The sequence below is a fragment of the Nicrophorus vespilloides genome, unplaced genomic scaffold, assembly GCF_001412225.1.
Source record: "Nicrophorus vespilloides isolate i.1.1-1 unplaced genomic scaffold, Nicve_v1.0, whole genome shotgun sequence".
NCBI lineage: Eukaryota > Metazoa > Arthropoda > Insecta > Coleoptera > Silphidae > Nicrophorus > Nicrophorus vespilloides.
In genome coordinates, this window is record NW_017095522.1 from 27584 (window position 1) to 40518 (window position 12935).

Below are 12935 nucleotides of genomic sequence, written 5' to 3' on the forward strand. Positions count from 1 at the left end.
AATCATATTAAAGTGTCATAAAAGTATCGTTACTATTTCAAGTTACTGTCGTTTCTTTATTACTAAAGTTAATTAAGTTTTCATTTGATAATCATTTAGTATAGATTAGACAAAATAAATGGTTGTTTACCAAAAGCATATATTTCTATTGTTTCATTAAAATAAATCATATTAAAGTAAAGTGTCATAAAAGTATTTTTACTATTTTAAATTACTGTCATTTCTTTATTACTAAAGTTAATTAAGTTTTCATTTGTTAATTAATTAGTATAGATTAGACAAAATAAATGATTTTAAAAAAAATATATATATTTCTATTTTTTCATTAAAATAAATCATATTAACATAAAGTGTCTTAAAAATATCTTTACTATTTTAAGTTACTGTCAATTCTTTAATACTAAATTTAATTAAGTTTTCATTTAATAATCATTTAGTATAGATTAGACAAAATAAATGTTTGTTTAACAAAAATATATATTTCTATTGTTTCATTAAAAGAAATCATATTAAAGTAAAGTGTCATAAAAGTATCGTTACTATTTCAAGTTACTGTCATTTTATTATTACTAAAGTTAATTAAGTTTTCATTTGATAATCATTTAGTATAGATTAGAGAAAATAAATGATTGTTTAACAAAAATATATATTTCTATTGTTCCATTAAAAGAAATCATATGAAAGTAAAGTGTCATAAAAGTATCGTTATTATTTTAAGTTACTGTCGTTTCTTTATTGCTAAAGTTAATTAAGTTTTCATTTGATAATCATTTAGTATAGATTAGACAAAATAAATGATTGTTTAGCAAAAATATATATATTTCTATTGTTTCATTAAAATAAATCTTACTAAAGTAAAATGTCATAAAAGTATCGTTACTATTTTAAGTTACTGTCATTTCTTTATTACTAAAGTTAATTAAGTTTTCATTGGATATTTATTTAGTATACAAATAGACATTTAATAAATATATCAAAGAAATGCATATATTTATGCGGTTTAATTAAAAAAAATGAATAATTTGTAAGGAAGTAAAATGTGTTTGAACAAATATTCGAAATGCTTTGTCGGATCGCGTTTGATGCACATTCCGAAGATGATTGATCGCGATTGTTGAGCAATAGTAGAGAATCGGTCGGTGGTTTTGCACAATAGAGCGCCGGGACTCGAGAGTTAATTAATTACTTTCGTCTTTAGAATTTTCTTACAGAATGCCCCTGGAATGTTGAAGCGCAAATATTAATTGCGGTTTGTCCACGAATAAACAATGCACTGTTATTATTTTTCGTTTTATAATCATTGTTAAGAAAATTTGAAACAATACGCAATAAAATTGGAATAACGATAATTCTGTTATTGTGGTGGAATTGCAACCGAAATGTTGTTTAGAAATCCACTTTCCAAACTGCGAGCGCGGATTTGTGATCAATCGAAGAACCGCAGAGCGTGATGTGTTGTTGTTACCTGCGATGACCATTGCGATTTAATCATCAGCTGATCCAATTGAAGGGTTTTACAAAGTTCGATGATCCATCGTGGTTATTCCATTATGTCCGATTTGGACGTATTTCTGATCAGGGTTTGCGTTTCGAATTTGGCGTTTGTTTTCCCGGTTTGTTTGCGGGAAATGGAAACAAGCGAAAACTGCAAATGGACTGGGTGGAGTTTTAATCTTGATTTTAATTCACTTATCCACCTATCGAACCGATAAATTGAATGGATATCATTTTCGTAATCACGTTCGCTTCCTGCCCTCTCTCTCCTGTATTCCTTCCTCTTCCTGCAAAACCTCTCCAATACTACCAACAAAACCATCCCTCTGCAAACTCCACTCTACCCTCAACCGAACTCTCGTTGCGAACCAAATATCAAACATGCGAGCAATTTGCTGCGCTCCAAGACCATCCATGTTTTCAATCATATTTCAACTAAAAATTACAATTTATAAATTCGTGACGCACAAAAATCTTAATTTACTTTTGCATTATTATAAAAAAAACAATAAAGAATGTGTGTCATTTATAAGTGAGGTAAATGAGCAGGATGAATGAGCGGCAAGAAACTATGCGGTAATGAGGTTGTAGAGACGAGTGCGATTCAGTTAACTCGAGGAGTTCGCATCTAAACCCCACTCGTCGAGCTGAAGCATTGTTGAAAAATTAATCGCAAAAGAACGAAGAACGTTTTGTTTTTTTCATGCTCTTCCTATTAAATAATCTTTAATTTTTTTGAAAAAGTTAAATTATTAATACAAAAATTAAAGCTTTTTCAATGAGATCTAAAATCCAATTTTCCAATTTAAATAATTAATTACAAATTGGAAACGAGGATTTATAAGCATTTTCCAAACTTAATTAATTAATAATAGATGTCGTTGTTACCTGCAGTTTCGAAAAAGTAAAATAATTAATTACAAATTGGAAATGCCATAAAAAAGCTTTATAAGCATTTTCCAAATTTAATTAATTAATAATAGATGTCGTCATTGCATGCAAGCCTACTGTTTCGAAAAACGTTAAATTATTAATAATAAATTAAAGCTTTTTCAATGAAATCTAAACTTCAAGGTAAAGTTAATTAATAACGAATTGGAAAGCCCGAAAAGAAGGTTCATAACTGTTTTCTACACTTAATTAATCAATTAATAATAGATGTCGTTGTTACCTGCAGTTTCGAAAAAGTAAAATTTTTAAAATAATTAATTACAAATTGGAAACGCCGTAAAGAGGCTTAATAAGCGTTTTCCAAGCTTCAATTATTAATAATAGATGTCGTTATTGCATGCAAGCCTACTGTTTCGAAAAACGTTAAATTATTAATACAAAAATTAAAGCTTTTTCAATGAAATTTAAAATTCAATTTTTCAATTTTAATAAAAATAATTAATTACAAATTGGAAACGAGGATTTATAAGCATTTTCCAAACTTAATTAATTAATAATAGATGTCATTATTGCATGCAAGCCTGTTGTTTCGAAAAACGTTAAATTGTTAATAATAAATTAAAGCTTTTTCAATGAAACCTAAAATTCAAGGTAAAGTTAATTAATAACGAATTGGAAAGCCCGAAAAGAGGGTTCATAACTGTTTTCTAAACTTAATTAATCAATTAATAATAGATGTCGTTGTTACCTGCAGTTTCGAAAAAGCAATATTTTTAAAATAATTAATTAGAAATTGGAAACGCCCTAAAAAAGCTTTATAAGCGTTTTCCAAACTTAAATTATTAATAATAGATGTCGCTATTGCATGCAAGCCTGCTGTTTCGAAAAACGTTAAATTATTAATACAAAAATTAAAGCTTTTTCAATTAAATCTAAAATTCAGTTTTCCAATTTAAATAAAAATAATTAATTACAAATTGGAAACGAGGATTTATAAGCGTTTTCCAAACTTAATTAATTAATAATAGATGTCGTTGTTACCTGCAGTTTCGAAAAAGTAAAATTTTTAAAATAATTAATTACAAATTGGAAACGTCGTAAAGAGGCATAAACGCGTTTTCCAAACTTAAATTATTAATAATAGATGTCGTTATTGCATTCAATCCTGCTGTTTCGAAAAACGTTGAATTATTAATACAAAAATTAAAGCTTTTTCAATGAAATTTAAAATTCAATTTTTCAATTTTAATAAAAATAATTAATTACAAATTAGAAACGAGGATTTATAACCATTTTCCAAACTTAATTAATTAATAATAGATGTCGTTGTTACCTGCAGTTTCAAAAAAGTAAAATTTTTAAAATAATTAATTACAAATTGGAAACGCCCTAAAAAGGCTTTATAAGCGTTTTCCAAAGTTAATTTATTGATAATAGATGTCGTTGTTGCATGCAAGCCTGCTGTTTCGAAAAACGTTAAATTGTTAATAATAAAATAAAGCTTTTTCAATGAAATATAAACTTCAAGGTAAAGTTAATTAATAACGAATTGGAAAGCCCGAAAAGAGGGTTCATAACTGTTTTCTAAACTTAATTAATTAATTAATAATAGATGTCGCTGTTACCTGCGTGGGGCTGCAGTTTCGCTATGAATATGTAAAGAGTGCCGACGATTTATATAATTCATACGCGTTGCGTAATGACATCGATACATGGATATTGTTGCGACGCGAGTACCGTTCGCGACATGTGCATGCGAACATATGTCTTTCCCATCAAGGTCACACTTCTTCGTGTCCTTGGCTACTCGTCGTAAAAGCGCTGATGTTAACATTTGTTTGTTTGTTGCAGAAGTCGTTATTCGGAGGAACCGCCGAAGAGCTGTTGCGGTCTTCTGGCCTGGAGACCCGGGTCCCTGCGATGGTTCATCGCTCTGATCGCCCTCGTCGCAGTGTGCTGTGTCCTCGTTGGCACCGCTCTCGGGGCCATGAGGCCGGCCGGCAGAGACCATCTAACTGTATCTCTACTTATGATAGGTAAGATTACATTCACCGCACGATCCAAACATATTGTTTTTTTTCTTTGTTTCTACCTACTTCTTCAATGAATTCGCACAGTTTCTATTAAAGTTCAAAAGTTTTCCAAGCTATCATAGGCAACCATATTTACATAACAACATTCTAGTTGATACTAATTTCTGATAATTGACGAAACTACAATTTAATACGTTTTATATTATACATAATCATACCTAATTAATTGCAAGTGCGTTATGTGTTGCATACGTATTAATATTTTATATGTTGTCAATCGTAGTTCAAGAAGTCGTCGTAGATGGAGCCAATAATTAAACTAGATTTATTTGACAATAGATGTCATAATTAATGCAATTAGTTGCTACGTGTACGTAATATTAAGTTAATTAAACAAACTAATCTTATTTAGGCTTGAATCGTGGAACGTTCTTAAAAAGAAAGAATTTCTGCAAATTTTACGTTAAACTATTTTAATGAAGCATTCTAATATGAGACCCAATTAAATTCTGAGAAACCCCCTTCAACACACTTTTCGCTTCCCCTAATTCTTAATTAAAATTAAGTTTAAATATGGATGCAACACACCCCCCGAAAAAGCAAAAGCACATACCATTAAGTTCACGCTCTGCAAGCAACAGCAGCAAGAAGGGGAGAAAAGAGAATAGCTTTTAAGTGCGAAAACGAAATAAAGAAGAGGGATTGTCTGTTTTATTACCAAACCTTCTCCACCCCCCGCTCAGAAGAAGAGAAAAAAAAAACGAATTGCAATTGAATTAGCGAAAATTAAACTTTCTTTTTTTCCCCCATCGCCTCCCTCGTTCAATGCTTGTAAAGTGGGTGAGAAGAGACGAATCTTTTATGCTCGCAATTTAACTAACACTTGCAAATTTTCTTTTCTCCTTATTCGCCAACATCAAAATCGCAGCTTCTATCCAACATCTGCCGATAATGAATCGGATCAGTCGGAAAAGCGCCGGAGGGAAAAGAAAAATGCATAGGAAAGGCGTGAAAACTTAGTTTTACCTGGAATAAAATCGACGATAAGTTCAAATTGAATTTAATCTGCGAATTTCATTTTATTATAAATTTTCGCGTTTTCTTATTTATTTCAATCAATACTAGGTTTAGAAAAAGGTGGATGCGCCAGGTTTTTTTTTTTGAAATAAAATATAAATTTCGTTGTTATTTTTCATTATGGAAATTTGATTAAAACATAATTCGTACATGCTGTTTCTCATAAAGCGCCGTTTAGTAAAGTCGGATATTAAAAACGATAATAAATATGTCCGTTAAATGAAAGTTTCTCGTGAGCATGAAAAATGCTGCAACATCCTGCTGCTACCGCCACAGCCACCACCGCTTCTTACAAACGCGTAATTCATCCGATGAGGTCGAGAAGGGAGACTTAGCAAAACGGAGAGAGAAGTAAAAAAAAAGAGGGTGTTAACGCGTCGGAGACGAAGAAGACATTGTTTTGAGGACGAAGGATTTCGGAAAGTTTTTCATTAGCTGGAAATTTCATAAATTCCCCGACGATCATCATCATTATTATTATGTCTGAATACCTTTTATTTATGTTCCTATGTCTTTATATCATTTGCAAAATACTCTTTGGATTTATGAAATTCCTTCGCATGGAAGCCTCGCCCTTCCAAGCCAGAAACTGTAATGTGTAACGCGTAACTGCATTTTATCCGGAGAAAGACGACAAACGGCAAAACACACTTTACAATAATAATAATAAAAAAAAGAAAAGAAGAAAAAAAAATAGGTGAAGGAGGAAAGGCCGCAAGAAAATTGAATGCGAGAGCGGCGAATAATGGTAATAGTAATAAGCGCGAGAGTGCCGTTACGCAACGGATTTAATTGCGACGGTAAATGAAACCTATCGCGCGCTCGAACCTCGGAAAATACCCGAGGAAAGACGTTTCTATTACGTAACCGGGTCTTTGCTTTTGTTTTGCATTTGTTCTTATTCGCAGCTTCATTTGTTTCGCGGATGAATGCGAAACGCAAATGTTCGATGTTCTTTTTTTTTGGTCGTTTTTCATCGCGTTATTGATTTTCGAGTGCATATTATCGCTTTGTGGTGAATTCAATGCTCGGTGAACAACCAAACTTGTACAAAACGACGAGAAACAACAATTCGCACTTATTTAGTCTGCATATTTGATATAATATATTTCTATGAAACACATTCATTTTCTATTCTATAATGGTGTTTGTTTAAATTTACGAATGACTTGTGATTTCGAAATTTATGTTTAAAACATTTTTTTATATATTTAATTAGAATGTATTTCTAATTAAAGTAAATATCTTTAACTCTTTTTTTTTTGTTAGATTTATTTAATTCGCAAAAAGATTATTGTAATTCCACCACAATTCTAAACATAGTATCACTTATGCAAACCTTTTATACACATATATTTCAACAATTCGCACTTATTTAGTCTGCACATTTGAAATATATTATTTTCTATGAAACACATTCATTTTCAATTCCATAGGAGCCTTTGATTAAATTTACGAATGATTTGTGATTTCGAAATTTATGTTTAAAAAATTTTTTTTATATTTAATTAGAATGTATTTCTAATTAAAGCAAATATCTTTAAGAACTCTTTTTTTTTGTTAGATTTATTTAATTCGCAAAAAGATTATTGTAATTCCACCACAATTCTAAACATAATATCACTTATGCAACTTTTTCTACACATATATTTTATTATTGATTTCTCAACCAATTAATTTATTTTAAAGTTTCATTTAAATACACATTCATTAACTTTTTTCTACCACTAAAATATATTTAATAACTCTTGTCTTTTTTTAAATTTATTTACTATTATTACGATTACTGCAATTCCACCATTTGCGAAAATTAATTGACAATTATTATACAAGGTGGCGCAAAAGTAATGTCATAATTTGAATTGGCTGCCATTTTGTTAAAAATGAAAAAAAAAGGAGCTCTGTTTTCATCAAAAGTTTATTTGAAAGTGTAAAATTGGGAAAAATTATATCACTCAAATGGCCACCTCCCGAGTTGATGCATAATTGCGCTCGTTTTACGACATTATCAATTGTTGCTCTGGCTCCAAATTGTCGATTTCTTCTTCAATATTAGCTTTCAAGACTTGTAAGATTTGTTGTGGTAAACGCGAGATTTTAAAAAGCTCCAAAGGAAAAAGTCTGCTGCTGTTAGATCTGAAAATTGGTGTCTCAAAATCGTTCTTGACGTATGTATCGCTCCATGGCTTATTGACAACTAATTCACCATATATCTACATCATAAATGTCAAAGCACATTGACATTTGACGCAAAAATGACAGCCAATTCAAATTATGTCATTACTTTTGCGCCACCTTGTATATCGAAAACTAAATGACATTTTAAACGTCACTTGAAAAAACAACGATGGACGTCGCCTACCCATTTTTTATTTGAGCAAAACCGAAAATTGTCGTTTATTCTATTGCAGGTTATTTATTCTTTTTTTTCTCTCTCTCTATTCGTTACGTTTGTAACGTTTATTCCTGAAACCGTCCCGAAATTAATTGCATTGTTTGCTTTCGGGATACCGACAAAAAAAAATATATGCAATGAATCACGATGCGTTACGTATTCACCGCGGCCGTACGTATTTATTTAGCGATTTTTTTTCAGTTGTTTGTTTGTGCGTGTGTTTTGTTTTTGTTTACGTGGGTGTGCGCGAGTTTCGCGTACGTGTGAGTGCGTATTTACGTGTACGTGCAACTCTTTTACGCGTCTGTAGTTGTATTATTATTATTATGGTTTATCCGAACCCGACTGATTAATATTCTGCATACGAAACAAAAGCGTGATTCCGGACACAAAAGCGAATTAACATATTACGCGCTTTGCCTCACATTTTATTCGATTATCATTGATCCCACTCATACGTACATACAGTTTTTACACGAGAAAAAAAAAGAAATGAATATTAAGCAGATTTGTGCTGATTACAAAACCAGTGTTTCCCCAATAATATTCTAATTTAGTTGAGGTCAGGTTTACTGCAGATTCTCGTTTAAGTTTATTTTTTGTTGCGAACTGCAATAATTGAGATTTACCGCTCGTTTTCGGTGCGGAGCGCAACGTAACGAGCGGTCCGGAACCGCTTTCTGGTTGCTTTTCCGGCGGAAACCGAAAATTTGTTGCAAAACTGTTTGTTCTTGCTTTCCACGTTTATTCATCGCCAACCTTAATTGAACTTGAACTCAACGGTTTATTACTTTTAATAATTTTACAATTAATTGTTTTTTTTTTTAAATAATCCCAAATAGTTTAAAAGTACTTAAAGTTGCATAATGATTTGAAAAATTAAAAAATAAATAAATGAATGATGATGATTGCGTAACTGGATGGAATATCGTAATAACGACGAGCGTTGTGGTTAAATTCCTATCTGTCGCCATAGTTACGTTGGCAATCTGTCGGGGTCCTTTAATAATGCGATAATTGAGTCTTCCCATCCCGTTTTAGTGGGTGGTGGGGGGAGGTTGTATGCGGGAGGGATGAAATCCCGTGGGAAGAGAGAAACCAGTCCAAATGCATCTTGTTAACATTACGTGTCTTTTTTTTTTCTTCAATGAGACGACAATTATATTTTATAATTATAGCCGAAAAACGTGTTTTTTTCCTGTGCATTTTATTAGAGCGAAATGAATAATTGCACTGACACTAACATCTTTCTTGCTCTATTTTTCTTTTTTTTTTGTTTTCTTCGCACATCTCAGACATCTGATATCGTTTCCAAGGAGATGAGTACCGTTGTTATATACTATGGTCGGTCTAGTAGGCGGAAGTTATTAAAGTTTTATGCAGTATTGTGTCGTCGCCAAGTAGTTTTCGTTCTCATATTTATATTTGCTTTCCGAGAAATGAAATTATTACCATTTCTCAGATAATATAAAAATTATTTAGTTTTAGTTTCAAAAGCAGTATCTTCACTTTTTCTCGGAAACTATAATAGATAGAATAGATCCGAAAGATGCATATGAAAGCTGAATGTTTGGGAAATCTAGCAAGTATTGATATATTACTGTGGTTTTATAATTATGGCTATAATTCGCGTTCAAAGTTGAAAAAATTAAAAAAACAGTGTTTTCACATTTCATTGATTTTCTCGGAAACTATAATAGATAGAATGAATCCAAAAGATGTGTATGAAAGCTGAATGTTTGGGGAATCTAGCAAGTATTGATATATTACTGTGGTTTTATCCTTATGACTGTAATTTACGTTCAAATTTGAAAAAATGAAAAAAAAGCAGTGTTTTCACATTTCCTTGATTTTCTCGAAAACTATAATAGATAGAATGAGTCCAAAAGATGCATATGAAAGCTGAATGTTTGGGAAATCTAGCAAGTATTGATATATTACTGTGGTTTTATCCTTATGGCTGTAATTCGCGTTCAAACTTGAAAAATGAACTTTATAAAAAAAGAAGTATTTTCATATTTTATTGATTTTCTCCGAAACTATAACAGCTAGAATGGATCCGAAACTATAATAGATGGAATGAGTACAAAAGATGCATATGAAAGCTGAATGATTGCGGAATCTAGCAAGTATTGATATATTACTGTGGTTTTAACCTTATGGCTGTAATTTGCGGTCAAAGTTGAAAAAAAAGCAGTGTTTTTACATTTCATTGATTTTCTCGAAAACTATAATAGATAGAATTAATTCAAAATATGCGTATTAAAGCTGAATATTTGTCGAATCTAGCAAGTATTGATATATTACTGAGGTTTTATAATTATGTCTGTAATTCGCGTTCAAACTTGAAAAATGAACTTTATAAAAAAAGAAGTATTTTCACATTTTATTGATTTTCTCCGAAACTATAACAGCTAGAATGGATCTAGAATTCATACATTACTGTGATTTCATCAGTTTGGCTGTAATTCAAATACGAAATAACGAAAAATGAAAAAAACGAAAAAACTGAAATAAATGAAACATGAAAAATGGGTCTCGCAGGAAATTAAGTTGCAGAGTTGTTCCTCAATTAAATTCCGCGCTTTGCGAATGCAAATGCGATTGTCCACACTGTTCATTTTTTTTTTCATATTCTTTATTATTACGATGTTAGTTGACGACAGTAACAAAAAAAAAAGTGGTACGAGAAATTTGCATTTTTACGGTATTCCTGCGGCGCCGTTTGCACACTTTGTTTCTTTACGCGATTGTTTTCACCGCTGGTTCGAGTTTAATTTTAGTCCAGGGAAAGAACGAAAAATCAACAAAAAAAAAAACAACTAAGGGAAAATCTAATAAAAGAACCAGAGAGGAAAACCAGGTGGAGGAGGGAATGTTTTCGTTGCGCATTAAATGTGTCGCTTTTGCTTTCCGTCTTTTGTGTCCATCCACTTCGAAAATAATGTTAAACATTTGTAACAATTTAAGAATATTAGTAGTTAGAGAACGTGAAGAAAAAAAAGAAATATTGAAGTTGTAGAAACAATTGAAGATGAAAGTGATGTTTAATTGTTTTTTCTTTGTTATTTTCATAGGTGTTGGTATAATTTTGGTGACGGTGAGCGGAGTCGCTTGGAGATTGACGTCGCACGATTCCTCCACGTGTCGATCGATGCTCGGCTTGGGATCGACGGAGTCGGTGGAGGTGTGCACCAGGAGGTTCGTGCCCAGACTACCACCATCCTACGGAAGACCTCACCATCCGTACGCGGCTATGATGTACCCGGAGTTCCAATACCGACCTCCACCTCCCAGTTACCAAGCTTCCATGCAAGAGTACAGACTCCGGCTTCTCCTGCTGGACCGCGGCAACACTCCGCAGATCCAGGCGGGAATCCAGAACGCCGTGTCTCCTCCACCAACGTACCGCAGTCACAGCGGAAGTCTGCTGAGGTAGATCAATCATTCAATCAAAAAAAAAATCAACTTGTTATATAATCTGATTCGTTAATTTCAGAGCGCCTCTGTCGAGCAGAAGGGACGCCTCGCAATCGGAATACAGCTGTCCCCCATCGTACCGATCGCAAACCTCCTCATCGAGACCGGCGACGATGCTGCAGAACAACTCGATCATCCACAGCAGGGAACAATCTCTCAGTTTGTCCGAGTCGAATCACGGAGGTTCCGCAGTCAACGTGGTCAACATTCTCACTACGAACGACGAGGACATCGCCTTGGACAACATCACCTTGGACTCGCTCAAACTGGAGCCGGATAACGAGATCAACCCGCTGAAGATGCTGCTGAAAGGCAGCTCCGTCGATCTGGATGGAAACAAGGACGGTAACCTGGTGACGATCGTGCAGACGAACGATCAAAGTCCCGTCATCGTCACCGTCAGCGGAAGCTCGCATTCGGACACCTGCAACAGCGTTCAAATCACCGAGATGCCCACCGAAATGGAGATCCTCGCGCATCTCTAGAACTGAACAAACAACAAGAAGCAAAACAAAACAACCTTTTAATATTATTATGATTACTTTAAACTTCTTCCCAACTGTGAATAATTGTATAATTTAACCCTACACTTCTTTCTATCTCTTTCTCTATTATTATATAATATTATTATTTGCTTAATCATATTATAAACGATATTATTGTTTATTTTTCTTAAATTAATTAATTAATAATAATTATTTAAACAATTATTTGCCTATTGAGTCATTCCTAAGTGATGATACGAGGATATTGATACTTTCTCCAATGCAAATAACCAATTATTATTATTAATACAATTCGTTTCTCTTAAAAACTCATTTCGTCTCTTTCAGTTTCTCGTCGTGTACAGAACAAATTTCGTTTTTATTATTATTTTTTACCAGTGTACATTTCTCGATCGGATGTGCGACAAAACACACCACCTTGTATATTGCGATATTATGTGCCTATATTGTAGATAGGACTGTGTATGATATATAAATATTCTATTTTAATTTGTATTATATAAATGAATAAAGAAAAAAAAAGTTTTTTTTTTATTATACAACAATTTCCTGCTTTCTATTAAAAACGATCCCAATTTCAAAGATTCACGCAAATCATCGATTTACCACAAGATATTCGTGAAGGAGTGCAGAAATTTCAGTTGTTCTATGTATGCAACCAAATATACACCGGATCCGTATGCATATTAAATCGTTGAAATGAATTATATTATACAAGTATTCCAATATTTTATTGTAATTTTGTTTTTATAAAAACAAAGTAATCTAATTTATATTCCAATAATAACATTTACATATTGGTTTATTTATAAAGTTTTCATTGAATAATAAGTTATTGCATAGTCATGAAATCATCAGATTTATTGCATAAAATGAAGCGCATGTAGATATAATAAAAATTATTGAACATTTTAATGCAATTTTATGTTATTACAGTGATCAAATTCAAGTTGCATGCATTTTTCTAATCTCATCCAAATCATTTTAATCGCGTAAAGTACAGAAATTTTCTAAGAAATGATACCACATCTTCATTTTCTTTCATCCATCTACGTCAAT

General features: G+C 32.2%; 1 protein-coding gene across 1 annotated transcript; it reads left to right on the plus strand.

The window, feature by feature from the left end:
* Positions 1-4236: 4236 nt before the first annotated feature.
* Positions 4237-11957, plus strand: LOC108568277 (the record flags this gene model as incomplete). Its single annotated transcript, XM_017929297.1, has 3 exons — positions 4237-4421; positions 10968-11325; positions 11390-11957. Coding segments are annotated over 3 exons (1009 nt in total), but the record flags the coding sequence as incomplete, so codon positions are not given.
* Positions 11958-12935: the final 978 nt, after the last annotated feature.